Source organism: Aricia agestis, chromosome 15 (genome assembly GCF_905147365.1).
Source record: "Aricia agestis chromosome 15, ilAriAges1.1, whole genome shotgun sequence".
Taxonomy (NCBI): Eukaryota; Metazoa; Arthropoda; class Insecta; order Lepidoptera; family Lycaenidae; genus Aricia; species Aricia agestis.
Genome location: NC_056420.1, coordinates 8,640,658 through 8,667,154, shown reverse-complemented (window position 1 = coordinate 8,667,154; position 26,497 = coordinate 8,640,658). Strand labels below are relative to the sequence as shown.

General features: G+C 35.6%; 1 protein-coding gene across 1 annotated transcript in view; it reads left to right on the top strand.

Annotated features, from left to right (window-relative positions):
* Positions 1-26,497, top strand: part of LOC121734172 (A disintegrin and metalloproteinase with thrombospondin motifs 7) — a 109,443-nt gene that overhangs the window by 38,744 nt on the left and 44,202 nt on the right. Inside the window, exons 3-4 of the mRNA XM_042124624.1 lie at positions 7,004-7,223; positions 23,579-23,741. Coding sequence (XP_041980558.1) covers positions 7,004-7,223; positions 23,579-23,741 — 383 coding nt within the window. The remainder of the gene's footprint in view (positions 1-7,003; positions 7,224-23,578; positions 23,742-26,497) is intronic.

Here is a 26,497-nt window from a genome sequence, read left to right as displayed (position 1 = left end):
ATAAAAATGTTTAAATAAAAGGTTTTTGTGTTATAAAAACTCCTTTAAATATGTTAAATATTACTTACTCATGTAAAAAAATGAAAAATAACCTAGTGGTTGGGTCACATAGTCACACTATGGATTAAAAATAATTGCTACTATTGTTGATCCTTGAAATTATCTAATTTTTTTTTAATAAACAATTAAATATGCATTTCACTAGATTAAATTAACGAAGAAATCCATTTATTGCTGTATTTTTTTGTATTAAATTATATTTTACATTTAGTCGCACAACGGAATCTATTTCGTCGAAAATTCGATTTTGTTTCAATAATATCAGAATAATATAACGTTTTCAGCGTTCTTTTTAACTTATTCCATTAGTTCAATATTTTTCCTTGTATATGACATTCAAAAAAAGGTAAATAAATGACCTTAAAAAATATAGACATATTTTTGCAAGGGTACACGTTTTTTTGAAAATGCCCTATTCCGATTATACTATTAAAGATGATGTAACTTTCTTTATCGCTACAAACAAATTTAGCCTTTCTCGCGTAGTAACTTCTTAATTTTCCATGTTAACGTTTGCTCTAAGATGTCACCTGTATCAGATCTGTATCTCTCCTTACTTTCTATTTTTACCGACTTCCAAAAAACGAGGAAGTTATAATAATCACGTTCACATTTTTGTTCTACTCCGTTATGGTTTTAATTTATATATTTTTAAAATTTTGTTTCTTAATGAATCATTACTTTTTATAATCACTAACAGCACAGGAAACTTAATAGCTTTGTCCACACTGTGCCTTTTTTTGTTCATCAAGGGCATGCGTTATAGCGCAGTCAACATCGCACGTGAGGCATGCCCGCGACGCTATGACACTTTTCTTTCCAACGCGGGTGGATTTTGACGCATTCAATTATTGAATAATATGCCAAACGAAAGTTGAATAAAAAGATGATGACGAAAATTGAAGATGAAATTATAGCTAATACGATTCTAATTCGAATATTCGTCTTTTACTTTTTCATACGAGGAAGTGCGTATGAAAATTAAAAGACACACAACCCTTTATTGATATTAGTAGGAATTTAATACCTTATTATAACAATCTATTATATTTAAATTCGTCGTGTAGTAATAATAGCTTTTGAAACTTCGGAGTGTTTTTCTAGTGTAACTTTGTAAACCACCTACGCTTTAAAGGTCGGTGCTCTACGGAACATGTCGCTTGTAGAGCCGGATACTAAATATTGTAATACTGTGACTATAGTCTGTACTACATAATAATAACATAATTACACGCTCATTACACAGTATACAATATAATGTAATAGATGCAGCTATTACAAGTAAATAATAGTAAATTATGAGGCCTACGTTATAGTAAATAATATAGTCACGACTCACACAGATAAAAATATTATCTAAATGTGCATAGTTAATGTCACCTCCGTGTAAAAGTTTAGTTTTAACTTTTAAGTAATGAGAACCCATTTTAAAATCAACGAAAAAACCTACATTGATTACAAAAACCAAAAGCACGTTTATAACAATAAGTTCTTTGAGATAGGTACTATTGAAATTGAAAAGTCAAATTAATGTAGAGACCATCAATGTAGTTTAATTTATAAAACAATAAATACTTTCGATTAAAATCGTATATTATATTTAGGTATAGAGTATAGACTATTGATTATTAAATGTTACATAATAATAACAACCGAAATGAAAATTGAGGTATTAGATTGAAGATATCGTTACCCGTACCGGTAACTATACGTATTATAAAACATTATGTTATTTATGTCCCACGCATATTATACAAAAAGCCCATAGCGCTAATCGCAATTTAATCTACATAATTATACATTATTATAAAATCATTTTTATTATACATTATAAATTACTCTCGTTGTGTGTATAATATAATGTTTGTAATAATAATATGTCGATAGCCCTTTTGTAGATCGTTTATAAGTTATAACATTTCCTTCATTGTTATTTGATCTTGGACAGGGTCAATTTATTAAACTATAAATTAATATTATAACAATTATGTAATACGCTAATAGAGGCGGTTTTGAATAATTACGCTGTAGGCTGTTATTAAATGCCATAACAATAAATAATGATACCAGGAATACTAGTAAGTAGTAATAAAATTAAATGTTTGATGTATCTGTAAGGAATAATAATAAGCAAATATTACTTATATTGAAAAAAAATACTAAAAGAGGTAGTAAGTAGTAGAACTTAAGATTCAAATAGTTTTGCTGGAGTGCTAAAATACCAAAAAGTACTCAAATTTTCTTTACGAAAGCTGTTTACCAGTAGCCCTAGCGGCTAGCACGGCCACCAGTAGAAATGCGAAAGTATGGACAAACTGTGGAGTTATATAAACTTAAGGTAGCGTTCTGATCTTTTTTCGTACCCAAAAATTCAATTATAATGCCACTTTATGACAAACTATAGTCCTAAAAATTCAAATAATATCCTACCCTATGACATATACTTACTATAGTCTGTCATAAAGTGGCATTTTAATTGAATTTTTATCTTTTTGAAACGGCACCTTTAGTTTATGTCCACAGTTTATCTATACTTTCGTATTTCTACTGGTGGCCGTGCTAGCCGCTAGGGCTACTGGTAAACAGACCGAAACTAATATAGTTGTAGTAAAGCGTTGTAGGCTAGATGACGCCCTTATCTCCGTTAAACCGAAACTCGTCGGAACAAAAGCTATAATATTATGGCCCTTCTCAAAATATCTTTATTCCAAATGTCAACCAATTGTATTTTGTTTAGACATTTAAGCGTGAAGAGGTAACAAACAGACAAACAAACACACACACACTTTTGGTTTATAACAAAAATAAGGAATATATAGTAATTCTAAATAAGTATTCAACTAAATAATGCAAGCAAAGCCAGTGCAGGCGGGCTAGTCGGTGTCGCGTGTAAGCTGACAATGCAAGCCTACTTCATAGGAAATTGCTCATACGATCACTGATAAGTGACAACTTTGGGATCTTCGCAATAACGCACTGTTCAACACTTTGAACGCTACTGGATATCCTTATGTGCAGTTATAAGCCGATGTCGCTGGAGTATATTTACATGAGGAATTTATTATACATATTATAAGTTGGTAGAGCCATGCTTCGGCACGAATGGGCCGGCTCGACCGGAGAAATACCACGGGCTCACAGAAAACCGGCGTGAAACAACGCTTGCGCTGTATTTCGCCGAGTGAGTGAGTTTACCGGAGGCCCAATCCCCTACCCTATTCCCTTCCCTACCCTTCCCTATTCCCTTCCTTACCCTTCCCTATTCCCTCTTAAAAGGCTGGCAACGCACCTGTAGCTCTTTTGATGTTGCAAGTGTCCATGGGCGACGGAAGTTGCTTTCCATCAGGTGACCCGATTGCTCGTTTGCCCCCTTATTGCATAAAAAAAATGTCTAAAATCATATTTTTTTATTTTTTTAAATGTGTTATTCCGATTTTCATCTCATGATGGGTCATCTCACATTTTTGCTTATAAGCGTAGTCAATAAGTCACTAAGTAGTCAAAAAGTTAACTATGTAGTTAATAACTTAATATCAGAAGGTTCAATATCAACTTGAGTGATTGTCGTATAAAATAATACTTAATTTTCCTTTTAATACATACCACACTTACGTAGTGAAATGCTACGAGTAGAAAGGTGAAAAATGGCGCGTATTTTACAGTTATACACTATTGGACGTTGAAAAAACAGAGTTTATATTATTTAAAAAACATATAATTTTAAAGTAGACAATAGTTCTATCATACACATAAAATCTCTTCGTCTATGAAAAGTTTGCAAATGAAAACTCCGTACGACCAGGTGTACACAGTCTAGTTTTACGTCTAAAAATAACAAAAAAGTTTTATGCGCTGAGATCAAATGAAAATGTTTATATAAACACTTCATATTATGTAGGTACTCCATACGCTAGTGCAATGTAGGTTCATACAATATATGGGTCACAAAAATTTTGTTTTTTTTTTATGTGAGAGCTTTTTATTTGTAGCGCGCACTTGCTGCACTTTTTGGAAAAGGTTAAGAAGGTTTTAAATTTGTAAGACGAAGTGAAAGTAAACCGTCGGCGCAGCGTATGAAAGGTAGTAATAGAGCCCTCTATAATATAAAATTCGGTCATTAGATAATATAGAGTCTATATCTAACGCCCGAAAAAGTAGGTATGCCAAGTTTTCAAATCTGTTGGCACTCCCTAAATGTAACCCGATTTTTTGTGTCGTATAAAACTTGAAAAAAATAAATAAAATAAAACCCATATTCTGAAGGATAATTTTAACCTTGCGGTTAAGGGCACTGATATTATTTTTATTCACCTTGAAACCTAAACACTCCAGTTGAAAGGTCTAAATAGAGACTAATGGCCTGAGTGTTAACATGATCTATTGAGAGACGATCACAGATGTCAACACCTCAATAATTGCATTTCATTGATGATACGTTACTTCGAAATACCCATACATCATACGCCAAGACGCTACTTCAACTCTACATTAATCATTCACGAAATAAAAACTTTATATTGTGTATTAATAGTTTGACATTTAAATCCTAATGTTTTATTACATAACTAGCTGTGCCCCGCGGTGTTACCCGCGATTTATTAGGTAAACTAAATTGTGTATTAATAGGTAAATAGTTATTGGTAATTAGATACAAAATGAATGAATCGGAAACATAAATTTTTGATGACTGAGGGATGGAAGTTGATTAATTTGTCATATGCTTTTGTTTTTAACCGACTTCCAAAACGAAGGAGATAAAAATATATGTTTTATTTTCGATTAAAACATTTTAATCCAAAGTAACTTTGGATTAAAATGTTTTAATCGAAAGTCTAAAATGATTAGTATTTGATTAAAATTAGAAAGACAGAGGGAGAGTAGACCTCTGGTGAGGCGTAGGGAGGAATACTGAGACTTCGATGTCTGTCCGTCCGTCTGTCTGTATCCAGGATGTATCTCAAGAACCGCTATAGCTAGACTTCTGAAATTTTCACAGATTATGTATAATATCTGTCGCCGTTATAACAAAAAATACTAAAAACAAAATAAAATTAATATCTAAGGGGGCTCTCATACAACAAACGTGATTTTTTGTCCTTTTTTGCTCCTTATCAATAAAGGCACCAGGTACTTGAACTAATTGTTGCCTACTTTCGCTCTATAACGGTACGGAACCCTTCGTGAGCGAGTTCAACTCGCACTTGACCAATTATTACTATTACTTCTGCCGGCGTTCCCGGACTGAAACTTATTGTTTTTTTGCTTATCTACATACACATAAGATTAGCGACATGATATAGTGCAGGTTAGTTAAATATAATAAGAACAATAAGTGAAACAGCCTAGTAGTGTCATATTACTAGTAGCTCTGCATCATCAATAATAAACACGAGCCAAACACCTCAGACCCGCCTTCGCCCATCGTCAGCCACTTTTGTGCTGCGCCTGCGACTATTTTTGATAGTTTCCGTCTTTCCAGGAAAGCGCGGTCATCTAAACACTATTGACACTGTTTTACCACACGCACTATTCTGTATACATAAACGTAGTATAACTGGTTGTTTGTGTATCGCAATAAATTAATGATTCCCCTTTTTTAAAGTTCCGTATCCAAAGGGTAGAAACGGGACCCTATTACTGAGACTTCGATGTCTGTCCGTCTGTCTGTCTGTCTGTCTCCAGGCTGTAACTCAAGAACTGCTTAGCTTCAGTTCTGAAATTTTCACATTTTCACATTTTTTGTCACTTTCAGTTGCCGCTACAACAAAAATACTAAAAACAAAATAAGTAAATTAAATATTTAAGGGGGGCTCCCATACAACAAAAGTGATTTTTTGGTCTATTTTGCTCGTAATCAATAATGGTAGCAGGTAGGCACTTGAAATACTCACAATATTCTCAATTATATATTTTGTACTTAAATAATAATAAATTTAAAATAAAATGAATATTTATACAATAAAACACAATTTTTGCCAAGTTTCGCTCAATAACGGTACGGATCCCTACGTGCGCGAGTCCGACTCGCACTTGGCCGATTTTTTTTATATCTGAGGAGCGGAGATCCTTAGACTGAAAATGTTTATCCGTGTGATAATGTTTAGCCCAATCCCCACATAATTCTTATTAAAAAAAGTAGAGTCGTTACGTCGTCTATACTTTTATGAATATTTTTCTTTCTTGAATGTGAAAATTGAACATTATATTCTTAAGTGACTTTAAAATGCTGAACGTAAGTTAAAAAATACTGAAAAGTAAATAAAGTCGCGCGTATTTTCCTAGTAAAGTTTTAAAACTGAAAGTGCTCAATCAACATAATATTTTGTTCAAGAAACAAAATTATGTAATTGGGACAATATTATTTATCTTGATTAATTATACAAAATATAATTTATTGAATACGAAAATTGGTTAGTGATTGATAACACTTCAAACTGAATTCTTCGTCTACCTCCTGTTCAGAAATTGGAGTATCATGTTATATTATATCCATCTAATAGTTATTTATTCCTCATAAAATATGAGATTATCGTTTATTTATTAAAAGCATGTAACTCCATATACGAAAAAAAAAATATAGAGCTGTACTTAATTATAAAATAATTAAGTACAGGTGCCTTACTCCCGAAACTGATATCGATTTCGATTTTCGATTTCAACGGTTTTTGACACTTTACACATGCTTTAGACATCTAAAATAGCGCTATTTTAGATTTCTAAAGTGTCAAAAACCGTTGAAATCGAAAATCAAAATCGATATCAGTTTCGGGAGTAAGGCCCCAGCTCTATATTTTTTTTCCGAAACCCAATCAGTTGATTTTTCGCAGCAAATTTCTCTATCATCAGTTCAAAATTGAAAATTTTCACGATTACATTTTAAAATGTATGCTTGAAAATCTCAAAAACGTTTATCACACTAAACCAATAAATCGTTTGTCCACAGGAATGTATTCACACAGAGACCTGGACCCGTCGCAGGTGCAGGTCATCACACCGGTGAAGGTGTCGCACGACGGAGTGTTTCTGTCGCACGACGTGCAACATGCGCACGAGCACGGGCATGCACGTGCGAGGCGGGATCTGCATGGGGTGGAACACCACCTCCCGCATATGCTCCACTACAATCTGACCGTCGATGGTCGGGACCTTAGGCTGGATCTAAGGTAAGAAGCATATAAAATTGTAAAGTAACTGTAAAATGGCTTTACGTCTAGGTTTTACTATAATTTTCCTTTAAGTCACATAATACGCTTTGATTATACGTTCTGTATTCATAAACAACTGGTGAGGCACTCGCTATACTCCAGTATAATTTGATAAAATAGAGATGTAGAGTTTAAAAGCGCTTAGTGCAGCTTTAATAAAGTAAATAACACGCTGCGACTTTCGTGATAAAGAAGTATGCATATTGTTTTGTGATTTATATATAAGTTCAAAAGGTTTTTAACATTTCCTTATGTATTTCACATAGTATAATTCTTTTACATATATGTAGAGCACTATGCAAAGTGGCCTACAATTGACATTTTGAATAAGAAAACTTGTTTGTTTGTTCAATATATACAGCTGTAGGCGGATTACGGATACAGAAGTATCTAGAGCCGCCAGTCACACGGGCGCCGAATACAACATCACGCCACTCGAACTAATCTCAGATAACACTTTACGTAAATGAGAATCAGACCCTAACCGTGAATATCACAGTTGATATAGACGCACCTTATATATCTCGCTATCTTATACACTCTTAAAAGAGGAAAAAGTGTGTTATTCTTTTTTACTTTTCCAGAATAAAACATGAAAAGTAGATTGATAAAAAAATGCAGAGTCATTATTTGATTTACCATATTTATTGATAAGTAGACAATAGTCAATACAATAGAGCAGGGATCACCAAATGGCGGACCGTGGTCCGCCGCCGGACCGCCGACCCATTGTGTGCGGACCAAGCATTTTCGAAGGAGAACTTCGTTAAGAATAAATTTCGGTCTTGACACTGATAAACATCTCCAGGATTTAATGTCAATAACTCAATAGCTTGCACTAATTTCACTCCAAACATTAGCTACAAAAATTGTCACCTTTTATTTCCATTGATATGTAAATAAATACCTTTGTGATTTCCGTAATAACCTTTGTTTCATTTTTTTTTTAATGTGTGGTCTGTGGACCGCTAAGGTCATTTCATTTCTTAAAATGGACCCCGAGCGAAACTAATTATTGGTGACCCCTGCAATAGAATACTGTATAATATTTTTATGACAACTAAGTGATGAGATATTTGTGATATTGAAGAATAGACAGTCTTAGTAGAATACATCTTAAGGAGTTGTTCGTTGTGCGTAATTTACTAATTACTATTATTGATGTACTTTTATACATTGGCTTATGTAATACATAGAGTATAGACTGCATCTTAGATATACAATCAACATAGGTGAACGGCTCTACTATAATATCTTATCAAGATTATTATCTTCAGCACTAGACAGTGGACAACTTTTTGACCCAGTTCAACTATCTCTATCTTCAAATTATTATCCAAATGGGCGAATCATTGAGGCCTCCTTAATATTATGTAATTGATAAGAATGATATGGTATCACGAAAGATAATTTTTATTCATTTCTTCCCCGGCTCCACTACTGACCCGAAATACTTAGGTAATACTCGGCTTGCACCCTCTTTTTACCAATTCTAATTAAAACGCAAAGCTTTTTGAATACTGATTGCTGATAAAAGTTAAAATATCACACATGCCTACTAATAAGTAATAACACAAATCACAATATCGTCCAGAAAGTCGTTTTCATAATAATTCCATCCCTACGTCGCGCGTCGCGCGGGCAAAAGCATAAATCATAACATAATATTATAACTACTAAATGGGGATTGTCCATTTTTTTTTAATTTTGTTCATTACAAAAACATTTCGAGGAATAAGGTCAGTGATCGTTTTTCTGTATATAAACGAAAAAAATACCCATTAGTTACTTATATTTTTGAACAAATATGTTTAACCTTTGTTTGACCTTCAATGGCGTTAAATCTATACTAATATTATAAATGCGAAAGTATCTCTGTCTGTCTGTCTGTCTGTCTGTCTGTCTGTCTGTCTGTCTCGCTTTCACGCCAAAACTACTGAACCGATTGCAATGAAATTTTGTACACAGTTATTCTAGAGTCTGAGAAAGGACATAGGCTACATTTTGATGTGGGAAAATATCTTATTTCCATGAAAATATCGATGAAAATTACTTCGCATTGCGCGTGGTTAGCGCTCATCCCGGGGGTCCTGGGTTCGAGTCCCGCAGGCGGAACAAAAAGTTTTCAATGTTCCTGGGTCTTGGATGTGTATTAAAATAATATTTCAAAAATCTTAAATATATTTTATGTATAATATTATAAAAAAATCCAGAAATATATCGACGCGATGCAATGAACATTTTAGTTCTAATACGATTCAACAGATGGCGCTTTTTTTTACTTCGTTGTTACATAGAACTAATCATACTTATTAGTTATTATGTTTTTGTTTATAGTTTTTAATACGTTAGAATATTATGTTTAATAATATTATCACTTGCTATAATAATAATCAATCTATCTTATCTTATAGAACTCCTACTGCATTTCTAAGGAGTTCGAGTGTGTTGTGTTGGCCTATATTCCATCCAGAAAATATATCAATGCAATCAGCAATCAGCATTTTAATTCTAATATATGAAAACAGATGGCGCTTTATTTTTTTACTTCATTATTATAACAGAACTAATCATACCTACTTTATTATATATTATTGTTTTTATTCATAACTAGCTGTTGCCCGCGACTTATAAATACTGCGAAATATACTGCGAAAGTATCTCTGTCTGTCTGTCTGTCTGTCTGCCTGTCTGTCTCGCTTTCACGCCAAAACTACTGAATAGATTGCAATGAAATTTTGTACACAGTTATTCTAGAGTCTGAGAAAGGACATAGGCTACATTTTGATGTGGGAAAATATCTTATTTCCATGAAAATATCGATGAAAATTACTTCGCATTGCGCGTGACCAGCGCTCATCCCGGGGGTCCTGGGTTCGAGTCCCGCAGGCGGAACAAAAAGTTTTTAATGTTCCTGGGTCTTGGATGTGTATTAAAATAATATTTCAAAAATCTTAAATATATTTTATGTGTAATATTATAAAAAATCCAGAAATATATCGACGCGATGCAATGAACATTTTAGTTCTAATACGATTCAACAGATGGCGCTTTTTTTTACTTCGTTGTAACATAGAACTAATCATACTTATTAGTTGTTATGTTTTTGTTTATAGTTTTTAATACGTTAGAATATTATGTTTAATAATGTTATCACTTGCTATAATAATAATCAATCTATCTTATCATAGAACTCCTACTGCATTTCTAAGGAGTTCGAGTGTGTTGTGTTGGCCTATATTCCATCCAGAAAATATATCAATGCAATCAGCAATCAACATTTTAATTCTAATATATGAAAACAGATGGCGCTTTATTTTTTTACTTCATTATTATAACAGAACTAATCATACCTACTTTATTATATATTATTGTTTTTATTCATAACTAGCTGTTGCCCGCGACTTCGTCCGCGTGGACTTTTGTTTATAGCGCGCGGTGTCAACAAAATTTGTGTCAAATTTAAAAACTTTTTAAAACCCTGGTAAGTGGTACCCCTCTTAGGGCCGCGCAGCGCACTACACCGGAATGGCAGCGCTGAAAGTGCTCGCCTCGCCGCTGCCATTCCGGTGTAGCGCGGCCCTTAAGAGGATACAACAGCGGCTAGAGAAATGAAAAAAAAGTACGTGTAATATCTATAGCTGTCTCCCTTACCTCAAGCCTATACCGCAGAACGCGATAGAGACAACTGCAGAAAATCCAGAAAATCAACGATTCGTTGTCCCCTGATTCCTTCTCCAAAACTTAACCGATTTAAGTACTTTTTTCATTAAAGATTAAAAAAAGGCTTGAACTGTGTTCCTATGTTTTGCTTTTTTTGTATAATCTAGCCAAATCTGTTTTCTGGACGTTTGAACACAGTGGAAAATCTGGCCATTTTTTTGGGTTTTTGAACGTTCATATCTTATTTATTAATTAAATTATGAAAAAAAAAATAAAACATAGGGACATTGTATTACTGGCCGTAGATATTCAGGAAAAAAAATATAACTCTACTAGCATTATCCAGGGAGGAAACAGGGGACAACGTTTGTATGGAAAAAAGGGCGGTGTGGAATCCTCTTAATTAATCAAAATACCCAAAAACAGCTCTGCAGTGTGCACATAATCTGTACTAATATTATGAATGCGAAAGTATCTCTGTCTGTCAGTCTCGCTTTCACGCCAAACGCCAAAACTACCGAACCGATTGTAATGAAATTTTGTATACTGATAGTCTAAAGCCTGAGAAAGGACATAGGCTACTTTTTTACTAGAAAAAAGGGTTGTAAGGGTCGTAAATTTGTTCAAAAAATTCATAATAGATGGCGCCGTGCGTCTTCTACATCGCGCTGACGCTTGCTCAAAAGTCTTTCTATAAGAGGTGGTATCATCTTACATTTAAGTCTCGATTTTTTTCGATTGTTATATCTATTCTACGGTATTAAATAACTCAGTACTTTATCTGTGCAGGCAGTGACGTAACCTTAATACCAAATTTCACCAACGACTGTTAAAGTTAATGCTCGAATTAGTATCACGTTAGCTGTTTCGTTTTTCATATGAATGAAAGAGAAGACAGGATATTTTAACAAGCTGTTAACACTAACAGACGTTGGTGAAATTGGGGCTAAACCTATCAATGATAAATAGTTTATGGGTAAAGTTGTGTAATTGGGGGGCTAAATAAGCTTTAAAATTTGGCATAATATATAAAGTTTAACATACAAAAATGAAGTACTTATTGTTTGCACACTGCACAGCTGTATTGATTTAATGGGTACCAGGGTTTTTTATAAAAGCTTTTGACACCAATTTTGTTGACATCGCGCGCTATAAACTGAAGTCCACGCGGACGAAGTCGCGGGCAACAGCTAGTTAGCAATAAATTCGACCAACATTACGTTTCGAACTTTTGGTAAGCTTCTTGTATCAGCTTTCACATAATGAGAACTTGCATTTGACGAACCAGCCATTATAAATAAGATTGAAAGGAAAAAACATACTGCAGAGGTCAATTACTGGCCGCCGATGATGACGTCAGAGCAAAACTTTAAAAATTTATTGAGAAAAAACTAGCCAATGAATTTCAAAATTATTTAATTTATATTCTTAAAATACCCTATTTTAACGAAAAAAAATATAAAAAGTACATGTGATTTTTTTTGGACAATGCCCATTGGAATGTTGTTTAGAAAAAGCATTTTTTAAATGTAGTCACAATAGTGGTTAATAAAATAAGCTCTCTCCATTTAACGAACCAAAAAGAAAAGCCTTCTCCTTGTTCTACAAAATGTCTAACAAAATGTTCCACGAGCCAAGTATACAGTATACGTGTGTATATAGTATAGTATACTAGTCGTACGAGAGTGTAAGATAACACATCGTAAAATGTAACACGATAGCTGCACTGAATCAGTCCCTTGCTGCGACAAGTCTGACACATATTCTCCGACCTTCTACTGTGAACTTGCTACTTTCACCCACTATTTGTTCAGTGACTAAGCAATTGCCTAGGGCATCACGTCTGAGGGGGCACCAGAAGAGTAAAGGTTCAAAGACCGATTCTACATAGTTTTTAGGGAGGCCCACAGGCATGGATTGCTTAGGGCATCAAGTAGTCATAATCCGTCACTGTGTTCAGTTTTATATGCGGGAAACCCATTTTATTCATTGTTATCTGTGGCTATGATAACTGATAAGTTACGTTTACTTTTGTAGAGTCAAACGAGAGGGATGAAAATTAGTTTTTATGCTATGAAGTGAAAATAAAACAGAACTATGTTTAAAACCTAACATTTTTGACAACTGACAAGTATCAAGTGATTTTCTGTTATTTAATTTTTTTAACTACAACAAAATCAATTAAAAAATGCATTTGTCTAGACTCCAGACACCGCTTGCGACGGCGGCCATATTGCTTTTTTGAAAATAGAATACGACGTTCCAGACTCAATGAACAGTGTTCTCGTAAGGATTTTAATCACAACGATAAGATCAATAATAAAAGTATCGTGGAGTGTTACAGGATTAAAAAGTAAGATGAAAAAAACCACAAGACAGATTTCAGTGCGACCTCGAGACGATCGCTAACACTGAACAGACGGTTTCCGAGAACCACATACATAAATCTTTATAAATCCGTCGTATGGAGATGATAATGTCGTCATGTCGACCGCGCTAAAACTGCACTTGTAGTCGATTTGTTGCCATGGTAACGGTACGATATTGGATCGTTTTATGCTGACTTAACAACAAGGCAACACCGCCCGTAGACAATAATAATTAATTTTTCAAAGAGGTTTCTTTTTGATGTTTCGCACGTTTTCGAAAAAATAATAAGTAAATAATTGTAGAATTGGACTCACGGCTCTGTAAGGGATACCATTCAGATATCTATAATTGAGGACAGGAAAGATTGTTATTTTCTCAAGTTTTCTCATTCAAATTCTTCTTAAGCTTAAACGGTCGTTATTTTTACCTCTATCTACCTGATAGAGCTAAAAATTTAACGAAATGGCGCCCCAGGATAGCCTTAAATTGTACATTATTTTGTCATGTATACTGTATTGTCGTACTGACATGTTTATTTAGAATTTAAAGTGCATTTAAATTGCACTGTTTTGTTCGCTCATTTGTTTTACAAGATTCTGGCCAGCCGCCTAATACACTTAACACGGTCCGTGCAATAAATCCCTGATTCTATTCTCGTACATTTTTACATTCAAATTTCAAACTTATCACTTTAACCACCAGTCTTAGACGTACATTAAATTTATGACCGTTGTTCAAATATTATTTAACATTGCATAACATTCAAATATAGAACGTGTTCTCTTATCTGAACTGAAAGTGTAATCTGAATGCGTTTTCATCATGTCTGGCATCATGCTGATACCTATTTTTTGCCGGACAATCGGATAATATAGTATTTATAGTATTCCAGGTTTTTCCATAAATTAAAATGTTATCACTTAACAATGGTTCAATTAAATGGACCTGAGTGGTAATCAATCAAATCAAATTCTGTAGACAGAACTTTAGGCACTAATGCCGCCGCCTTGTACAATGTAGTGTCACTTCATTGATATTGGTTGGCGGTTGCATACAAAGTTGAGACTTGAGACACTCATAATGGCCGTTTTACAAATTACACGGAGTGAGTAACTGACGTCAGTGCACAGGCAAGACAGTGCTGACCTGCCACTGCCATCGTGTAAACCGATTTCGAAGACTGTTCTGTCGGACCGCGCTGTCTTCACTACTGACCGCGTGTAAACGGTAGGCGTCAGTTACTTACTCCGTATAAAACGGCCATTAGTCATTACAGTATCACCCTATTATCTCAAAATCTCTACTTAGATTGACTACTAAGTTCTGACGTCATAGATACAAAATGTAGAGCCTGCTGCAAGATTGGCGCTACAAGTAGCTAACAAGCGAAAACAATTTATATGTAAACTGAAGTTTCGCAATTTTACGAATAACTAAAACCTCGTTATCTCCCGTCAGATATAATGAATGCCTAATCTAGACCCGCGCAACATTCTTGCAGTGAATAATGTAGTAAATGAAAAGATACGATCAGTTATCTGTTTACGATTAAAATAGCGGTTTCATATTATTAATGCACGCTGACAGTCCTCACAGATTCGCTTCTCAGAAGTACAGTCGTCTACGGAATTCCTCAGACGAGTTTATAGCCAATAAATCATATATTATATTCCTCATGTGAAATATAGTCGAATCAGCATTATTTAAGATTTTGAATAACAGCTAATAGAATACGCTACGACACGACGAAAGTAAATTTCGTAATAGGTTACAGACCTGAAAATATCAATTGTGATTAAGGAAAAAAGGTTACATATTACATAGGTTTTGTAAGTACTATTAAAACTAGTAATATTAATATTAGTAAGACTGTAGTCACAAGTGAACTACCACTAGCACCGACACGGCAATTAGTCGCAGCATCAACAGGTGCGGAACTGATGCTAATTTAGGACACTATAACTAGATAATTAGTTTGAGGAATAATTAATATGAAGAATGCTTTATTTATTTATATATTTATTTATATGAAGAATGCATTTGAAGAATGCTTTACAAACGACGAAATACATAGACTGATTTTAAAACCAAGACGTAAGACTAATCTCACGCCGACCGGCGACCGAAGTTTTTTGAATAACGCGTCTACGCTGATATTTCATAGAGCAGCTACATATTTTCCAAGTCGATGCCGCGCCGTCGGTCAGGGAGCAGTTAGCGCGAGACTAAAATCAACTTTTTAATGCACGTTTTCACCAACCACTCTCAGCGAGTGGTTGGTGAAAACGGTGTCTTCTAAGTCCTGGCGGGTATAAATAGGGTCACAACTCACAGCACACATATCAACTCGGGAAGGGATCGGCACGGTATCGCCTATGGCCGTTTAATATTGTTTGTATGAAATTCCCTACTCAAACTCAAACTCAAAATTTTTTATTCAGAATATTTTTTTTCAAATATTCTCTGAACGTCGGGGCTACACAGATGCCTACCACCGGTTCGGGAACTAACCAGGCGAGAAGAACCGGCGTAAGAAACTCGCACGGGGCCATCTTTTTCTAAAAAGATGGAAAATTACAAAAAATATATTACAAAATAACAGTGTGACTAAATAAAATACGAGTGTACAATTATTATACATAATATTATATAGAAACAGCTCTGCAGGGGGCGACCTTATTCCCATGGTGTATATCCCATGATACCTCAAGCCTATAAGTTCTAGGCTGATGCATATGATTGTACCTATTATATCCAAAGCAATATAATATCCTCACACGTTTGAGACGATAGAAAAGCTATGAATCGAATTGCCCTATTTGAGATGGCAAGCGCGCCGGAGATCGTTATTGCCGACTGATTGACCTTCTCTGTATTTGGTTTGCGGCCAACCAGTCTCTATAATAGTCATTTCGCGGTAGCCCCGTAGAAATTCTTTGAATTATCATCATACTTAGTTTTTTCTCCCATACATAGGAAGTAGGTCAGCAGGAACTAAAGTTTGTTGGATAACTTGAAGCTTTGAAGGTTTGTGCTGTATAGGTCATTTAAACTGCATTTTTCTCACTATTGATGCCTTAGGTTTTAAATACTTCTTGAAGGTATCAACGCCATATAACTTATTTTGTTCTTGACTTCTCCTTGGTTATATTATAATTTACGCAAGAAATAACTATACAAACAATTTGTTCTACGTTTAAGTTACTAAAATTACTAAAATATTAAGCAAAACCTTCATAGAATCCAGATAAAAAAATAATTATGATCTTCAGTCTCACTTTTCACAAAGCGACAGAACTTGACTAGCATTTACCCGCGGATTGTGAAATAGGCATTAGGCAAGCAATAAGGTTAAATAGAAACATTTTCTTAATTAATGGGAAGATGCGGTTATCAGATATATCAATGTGCAGATGAAGCTTCCCAGTACGTCGCGTGTCGCTACCGCAGTAGCGAGGACCGAGTACCGAGTGATAGCGCTTCTGAGAAGTGCACGCGAATTTCCGCGGCCTTTTTGATCGCCGATGCATCATTCAGTAAGGGTCTACATAGACGGACCACATTTCAATTGCAATTCAACTGCAAATTGCAGTTCAAGTGCAGTTTGAATGCAGTTGACACGACTGCAATACGACTGCAATAGAACTGCAAACCAAACAGTTCACACGACTGCACGCCGACTGCAACTGAACTGCATCCAACTGCGCGTTTGGTTTGCTTGTGTAGCCGAGTGTAAACTTTAGGAGCTACTTAGACGGTTTATAATTGCATGTTTTTTCGCAATAGCTTCATCTTATCTCAGCCTCAAATTACATCATCGGTGAAATTGCTAATGTAACAGCTGGTCATCCAATTTCTTTCAATTGGTTTCATAAAAACGCAGGTCTCCGATGAAAGATGTCTGATGAGCCTTAATTATGCTTTCGTTGATGGAGATTTTAATTTGTCTGAAAGATAAAAAATTAGGTCAAACGATGTAAGCAGTCAATTTAAAAAGTTATCTTTTTTGAGGATTCTAATTAGGATACTACTTAAGGATACTTTAAATTATGTTGCCTACCAATGAATGCTAAGAACAAAGTGTTGAAAAACACCCACTACATAAATGAGTTGCTGTAGGTCGAGAAGAAAATCGGGGCCTTTAAAGTTGTTATTAACATAGCTTTTGTAATATACCCTTGCTTTTTGTTACCGAAAATATTATCATGTATTTATGGAAATGTAAAAGGTTTTAAAGGATATTTTAATATGTCGAAGAACAATCTACATAATGTAGAGGTAACCGAGACACAGATCTCATGCATTTTTAATGGCGGCGCGGCGGCAAAAAAGCGACAGCTCGAAAGTCACCGTATGGTCGGAGATCATGTATATTTATAATTGCGATACAAACAACAAATGTAAACTTATGCGACACATGCAATTCATACAGGGCCGGATTCACTTAGCATTTGTAGCGCGTGCTATGGCCCCCGCACTTTGGGGGCACCGCGGTCCGCGCCTTAATGTCTAGTCTGAGTGAACACAATCCGCGGCTGCCTATTCGGGAAAATTATGTACTTATGAAAAATATTAAGACGATTCTTAATATTTTTCATACATCATTTTATAAATGTTCGTCGTGATCTGTCGGCTAAGTTTGAAATAGCCCATCCAAATTACTGAGATCCGAAGAAAAGTAATAAAAGATATTGTTTTTACAATTTTAGTAGTGAAACTCAGAAAAATAGGTTTATGTTAGACTGTAGAGTATGTTGTGAATCGAAAGTAAACTAGGACATCCTACGCCAAAATTTTGCTACAAGTACTGCTTAAACTGAACACGCCACTGTATAAATTCTTGAACTTCCTCAGTTTCCAATATGTTTCGACGTTGGAATAACATATTATATTATTAAGTGTGGCGACCGGCAACCGGCACATTATGCATGAACAAAAGGTCAATATCAAGTTTGCTATTCATAGACCGACGTGAGTGATTTATTTGTGTTACCGTTTTCGTTTTAAGTTTGCTTGCTTTAGTTTTCCTACCAAAAACAACTTGCAAAGTTAAGCATAATCAGTTATATATTTTAACTTGCCTTAGATTTTAATGCTTTCTCGTAATATTTGTGCGGGTGCTAAATATGAAATTGAAATGCCTAAAATGAAAGCCGTAGCCCAATTTGAAATCAGTGTGCAATAACCCGAAAATTGGTAGCTGTTAATAACGGTTAGCTAATGGCGGCTAAATTGGCGCCATCGATAATAAATTTTCACAATGGCAACACCGACCGGCGTTGTAGTAGTACGCCAGACGGGCTATTTGTGACTGCCGAGTGGCTGAGCCCGAAATAATTTACATAACAATCCATTTCAGTATCACATTTGCATATTTATTAATCGAATTATGATTGAAAATGTTATCGATGACGTTTTTCTCGTCTATAATGGCAATAAGAGTCTGGCCAAAAAGTGTTCAGTAAGCATATTTTTACGTTCAAATGTAACATGTACGAATAAACTATCTTATCTTATATCTTTAAACGAGCAATTCTTGTATATATATATATATATATATATATATATATATATATATATATATATATATATATATATATATATATATATATATATATATATATATTAGAAAAAAAATTTTTTTTCACTTTTGTATGGAGAAACTCGTGACGCTCGGGCCCTTGCCCATACAAAAGTGACAAAAATTTTTCGTCTTTCAGCGCTGCTACTTTCACAGTGAACTCTTTACAAGGAACTCGTACACACCCTAAAGTATTATCACTTATTTTTGTTACACACTGTATATATAATTGGAATCTCGGAATCGCCTCCAACGATTTTCATGAAATTTAGCACATAGGGGGTTTCGGGGGCGATAAATCGATCTAGCTAGGAATCATTTTTAGAAAATGTCATTTTCATTGAATACCGAGCAAAGCTCGGTCAAATAGCTAGTGTATATAAAAGCACCACTCTTTAGTGCAATTTTTTTTTTGCATAAGCATTGCAAAGCAAATTGTATTTTGCATAAGCATTGTATTTTGCATAATCTTCGGAAGTAATTGTATCACTTTTAACTTTTAAGTAAAGTCGTAATTTATTGTGGTCTTAAAACGATTATATTAATAAGATTACCTTATCGACAACTTTTCGATCCTTTTAAGTAACGCATAACACGCTTTTTAACCGACTTCCAAAAAGGAGGAGGTTATATGCAGGAAAATTCGCATGGCACTATAACGTTCGAAATGAATTATGGAACTGTAAAACTTACATTACGAAAATACGTTATTCAAAGTTCAAGACCCTTGTAAAAAAGCTAATAAAACGATTTGCGCAAGGGCGTCGGCCACCAGCGGTACTTATGGGGTTTATACTTTATTTTATGCCGTGTGTTACACAAATTTCGGTCGACAGAGATCATAAGACATACTAAAAACATCAGCGGTTTATGTTTAGTGCGAATAAAATACGGGTGAGACGTATCGTTAAATATTAAGAGAGGATCTTTTAGTTGCGAAAGCATTCGTAAATAAAAATGGTGGTTTAACTAAAGTTTAACTTAAGACAACGACAAGTGAGTTATCTTTTTCCATGCTTTTATATCAAAGCCACACTTTTGTTTTTGAACTTGCTGAACCGGAAGAAATATAATGTGTCATCTTGACCAAATTATTGTACAACAATGTTATTTTTTTCTAAACTGTGGCTAATACCAGTAAAATAGTGATAAACATACTAAAATTTAGTATTAGACAATATTGACTAGGTTAACTACTGGCAATTGTGGTTTCTACGTACTGAGTATACTGTATAGCTTCTATAAGTAGGAAATATTTACACTTTGCTAATGAGAGTTAGGTGTCTATTTGGTCGCTAGTATTTACTCTATCAACTTCATGGACAATTAGATACCGTATACTCTATAGGTTAAACTTTTAGATTATTACCTGTCTATTCCCTAGTCTATGTAACTACTAATAGGAAACCTTTGTTATTAATAACCCCTGCACATGTAAGCGTAGACTTCAATTATTATCTTTAACTAGCTATTGCCCGCGACTTCGTCCGCGTTAGCATAGTAAACCACGTCCCAAGTATTATTGTACAAAAATATTCAATGTACAGAATTGACTTTCCTATGATTTTATTATATTTAGATGTTCCGTGCGGCTTCGTCCGCATTATTTGGGAATTTCACGCAACCGTACATTTTTCCGCAAAAAAATAGCCTATGTGCCTTCACGTGGTCTATTCTTCATGTTTGCCAAATAACATAAAAATTGCTCCAGTAGTTCTTAAGATAATAAGCAATTTCATATAATTTCCCCGCTTTTTCCACTTCTTATCGTGATAAAATATAGCCTATAGCCTTCTTCGATAAATGGACTATCTAATACTGAAAGAATTTTTCAAATCGGACCAGTAGTTCCTGAGATTAGCGCGTTCAAATAAGCCCTTTCAAATAATTTCCCCCCGTTTTTTCCACATTTTCCTCTATTTCTTCGCTCCTATTAGTCTTAGCGTGATAAAATATAGCCTATAGCCTTCCTCGATAAATGGGCTATCTAACAGTGAAAGAATTTTTCAAATCGGATTGGTAGTTCCGCAGATTAGCGCGTTCAAACAAACAAACTCTTCCGCTTTATAATATTAGTATAGATTTTTTCACATTTTCCTCTATTTCTTCGCTCCTATTAGTCTTAGCGTGATAAAATATAGCCTATAGCCTTCCTCGATATATGGGCTATCTAACACTTAAAGAATTTTTCAAATCAGACCAGAAATTCCTGAGATTAGCGCGTTCAAACAAACAAACAAACAAACAAACAAACTCTTCCGCTTTATAATATTAGTATAGATTTAATTTTTTAGGTATACAATATTATAATTATTTGAAATTATTTTGATTTCATAAAGGTCTGGAACCGTCGTATAGGTCTACCAGAATCTGATGGCAAAAAGTGAGAAACTAAATTGACTCTAGCAATACCGGGGTAATGGGCATTGTAAAAAAAAAACACATGTACTTTTTATATTTTTTTTTTCGTTAAAATAGGGTATTTTAAGAATATTAATTAAATAATTTTGAAATTCATTGGCTAGTTTTTTCTCAATAAATTTTTAAAGTTTCGCTCTGACGTCATCATTGGCGGCTTATTGACCTCTGTAGTGTTTTAAATTTTCTTTCAATCTTATTTATAATGGTTGGTTCGTCAAATGCAAGTTCTCATTATGAGAAAGCTGATACGAGAAGCTTACCAAAAGTTCGAAATGTAGTGTTGGTCGAATTTATTGCTTATTTAACGCCATTGAAGGTCAAACTAAGGTTAAACATATTTGTTCAAAAATATAGGTAACTAATGGGTATTTTTTTTTCTTTTATATACAGAAAAACGATCACTGACCTTATTCCTCGAAATGTTTTTGTAATGAGCAAAATTAAAAAAAAATGGACAATCCCCATTGGAATAAAACATTTTGATCCTTTTTTTCCTGATAGCGGCTAATTATGTGTGTGAAACATGTAATATAAAAATTTATCCAATGATCAAGGAATCTGCCATCCAAATTTGCCATCAGATCCTGGTAGACCTAGAGTAAGACTGCCTTTTTGTTCTACCTTATGGTTTTACCTTCTTCTAATTGTTTGTGTTATACAATTTTAGTAAAGTCGTAATTTGTTTGAAAAAAAATATTATATGTCTCTCTATAACTTTGATTTGAGCAAGGGTTTTCCTAACTCCGTAATATATTATCATGTTATTTCGTAAACAAATTTATTATGTACCAGCCGTGGTCGTCGTTTCGGCTGTTAATAATATATCAGCGCAAACAGCAATCAGATTAGTATTAAAAATAAATATTGAATCGAACAAACGCCAAAAAATGTTAATGAGCTATTCTAAATCACGTCGCAGTAGATTCGACGATAATCTTGAATTATGAACTAATCGAAGGACCAGTAGCAATTCACATGTACAATTAAAATTGTTTAATCCGCACTCAGAGACATTTAATGACGATTAAACTACAATTTATTGAAGAGTTTGACAAGCAATGTATGGGACATATGTCAAAACCTTCTTTTTATTACAAATAAGTAATTAATATTCGCTTCTGAGTGCGGCAGTAAGTCTTAATTAAAATAATGGATAATTACCGCACGGGTGTGTGTACTATGTAGACAATTTGACGTGTTCAATAAATTATACGGTAGCGAAATTAGGAATCAAATGGACGAGATTTAGCATAAGGCTTCGTAAGTGCTACGCTAAATGCTATTTCACTGGTTCTGGATTTTTTTTAATTCCAACTTCGTTGTTAAAATTATTTGAAGCGGTCTAAACACCCGTTTTTGTGAATTCAGATAAAAGTTATGCTTTATTTGTCATACAAATAATAGAATACTTAAAGGTCATTTATATAAGATGTTATGAACTTTACTCCATATATGGTTATCATCACAGCTCTACATCTTCCAAATGTCAAACCATTTTATAATAGTATCTTCGATATAATAAATACTAGCTATTTGAACGAGCTTTGCTCGGTATTCGATAAAACACGAAAAAAATGACATTTATTAAAAATGATTCCTAGCTAAATCGATTTATCGCCCCCGAAACCCCCTATATACTAAATTTCATGAAAATCGTTGGAGCCGATTCCGAGATTCAAATCTTATATCTTTAAACGAGCAATTCTTGTATATATATTTATAATCGGAATCTCGGAATCGGCTCCAACGATTTTCATGAAATTTAGTATACATATAGGGGGTTTCAGGGGCGATAAATCGATCTAGCTAGGAATCATTTTTAGAAAATGTCATCTTCATCAAATACCGAGCAAAGCTCGGTCGAATAGCTAGTTATATTTAAACAAGAATTACTCGTTTAAAGATATTAGATATATATTATGTATGGGCGCCGCAGACTCAATCACACAAAAAGTGTGTCGTCTGCGATCTCCCTTAGGATGTTTGCACACGATGCGAGTTGCGACGCTAACGCACTATCACTACAAAATCAAAGTCGCGCTGTCTAGATTTGCTGTCTGCGCGTTCTCTACATGTAGACATTGTGTACAAACTACAAAGGCTGTAAATGCTCCAACTTCCTTAAAACTATAATATTATGTGTATGCTTTTAAGCACTTATGGATTTTGTCGTGGACGGTGACGCACTTTCCTTATTCTCAACGTTTCGGCTGCTTTCCAGCGGCAATAGTCACGCGTGGACTGTATTTAGCCACCTCATCACAAATTTTGTCCGCAGGCCTTCCGTTACTTTCATCACGCCAGCGATGATAGTGGAGCGGCACACGGCGACGGGCCGCACGCGAGAGCGGCCCCGTGCGGAAACTACGGCCTGCCACTACACCGGCTCCGTGCGCGGCCAGCCCAACTCCAGAGTCGCTATATCCGCCTGTGACGGACTTGTAAGTACTATCAGTACATATATTTTAATGGCAGCTGTACACACTCGACATGAGATCCTCGGCCGTACATGCTTGCTCTTGTTTCCTTGGGAGAGCCAACGAGACGAGGACGAAAGCGCCCTATACACACTCGTACTCGGCCAGTCTCAGGTGTGTCGACGAGTGTGTACATCCATCATAACTGATAACACTTCATTAACCGACATCAAAAGAAGGATGAGGTTCTATGTTAGACTGTAGATACATTATTATGTATATTTAAAAAATTATCTAAGTAGATATAGTTAGGTTCATTAATACAATGACACAATATTATCTAAATCTGTTGTAATACATAGGTGGGCGATTCGTAATCCGTAAACTGATTAAACACATTAATAACAAAGCTAGGGTTTTGTGAGAAAAATATATTGTGTTAAGTTTTGTATAACGAATGAATTATGAATAAGCCAGTCACAATGATTTGACCTAAAGAACACATCCGTTATAATATAAAGTCTCTATTTTGTAATAAAGATTCTAAAGCTATTATACAGTGTGTTAGTATAAACACCGTTATCCTTGAAACCATCAATTAATGAGTCCGTCAAAATGAACAACTTTTTCTATGAGAACAACCCATACAAATTGTTGATCCGGGCATCCGTATGTCTATGAAAACGGCATTTTTTTAAGTTCCCAGAATTGTTCTCATAGAAAAAGTTGTTCATTTTGTCGGGCTCATTTGATGGTTTCAAGGATAACGGTGTTTACACTAACATCTTGTATTACCCCCTTAGTCCTTACTAATAACAATATTTTCAGTTAATAAATATGCGAGGTCAGCTGCTGCTTTGAGCTTATCTTTGTCACTTGAAAGGGCTGTAGTCAATAAAGAATTCTGGATTTTTCTACTTTTACGTTACCACTCAGAGATATATTACTATTAATTAACTTTAATTTAATGATCATTTTGACTTCAACTTGATACATTTTGTTTGTAAAAAAGTTGAGAGTTCTGAGTGTAACCGATAGTTTGGCCCACCACACATTCCCACCATTGTATCTCCTGTGTCGCCAGGATCGACAGCGGTATCCAACCACGAAAACCCTTTGCTATGATCTCACTTCTCAGGGAGCCCGAGGGACATGCTAAAGCTGTCTTGGGACTCGCATCGAATTTAATCAGAAGAAGATAGGAGGAGTATACAACGGGATTTGGTGTAGCCGATAGTTTGTTAGAGGAAACTAATCAGCCCGATTTGTGGATTATCTTGTTGCAAACATCTGGTAATGAACTGGTGACATTTATTAATTTGGCACGCCTTTTTTACCGACTTTATTAATCACTTCAAAGAGGCCGCGAACAAAGCGCAGTTTTTTGGTTAATTTAATATTGAGTCGTCTAAGGTCTATGGAGCAAAAAGCTACATAATAACTTCCCAGATATATGATGTCGCAGAGCTAACAAACAGACAGACAGTCTGATAGACGCACTGTATTAACATTTATAATATTAGGTTAACATATTTTGTGTGTAGTAGGCGAATTGACAATTTAATCCTTCGATCGTGGATTCTTGGAAATCTGTTGTTATTTTATTGTGTCTCGCTCACCGGTGAGCTTATGGGGCTTGATGGGTTAAAAACGTTAAACTCTTTTCAAACTAGATTTCCCAAAATCTAGTGTCGGTATATTTTTGGGTGGGCGATTGTTTTTAATTTTATAACAAGGTATCCTGTAATAAAAATAAAAATCAATTTAAATTGATAGGCATGTCGGTAAATCAGAGGACGTAGAAGAATGCGCGGAGTGGCTGATTGAGGCGGCACACAACATATGTGACGCCTCAATGCCCCGCGCCGGACCAGCCGTGCCAAGACGCCAGACGTACTGGTGGAGTCCGGATTTGAAGCGTCTCCGTGATGAGTGTGTGGCAGCTCGCCGCCGCTATTTGCGGTATCGAAGACGACGGATCCGAAGCGAGGCAGAGGAGGAGTCCATATACGATGGATACCGCACTGCGCGCCATAACCTTCGCGACGCCATCAGACTGGCCAAGAAGACGGCATGGGAGGAATTCCTGGGTACTCTGGAGCAGGACCCGTGGGGCAGACCTTACAAGTGGGTGAGGCAAAAGCTTCGCCCTGCTGCCCCACCTCTTACCCAGTCCTTGCCACCGGAATTCTGTAGAACTATTGTGTCGGCCCTATTTCCACCCAGGGCCGAGTGGTCCCCACCAACTATGGCACCACCAACTGCAGAGACCGAGGAGGAGGAAATTCCCCCAGTGACAGCCGGAGAACTGGCAGCCGCGGTCCATAAAATGGCCCTCCAGAACAAAGCCCCTGGATTGGACGGGGTCCCCGGTCGTGTCTGGGTGCTAGCGATGGAGCAGATGGAAGAGCGTGTTCTCGCCCTACTGAACATGTGCTTCGTGCAAGGGCGAATACCACGTCGCTGGAAGACTGGCAAACTCGTGCTACTCAGGAAGGTCGGGCGACCCGAAGACCAGCCGTCAGCCTACCGCCCTATCGTCTTGATCGACGAGATTTGTAAGACGATGGAGAGGATCGTAGTGGCGCGTCTCGACCGCCATCTAGAGAGCGTCGGCCCGAACTTGAGCGATGCTCAGTTCGGGTTCCGGTCTCGTCGATCGACGATGGATGCGGTGGCACGGCTCCGGTCTATTACGAGGGAGGAGATCTCTCGGGGCGGGGTGGTGTTGGTTGTCTCGTTAGACATCTCCAACGCATTCAACACCCTGCCCTGGGAAA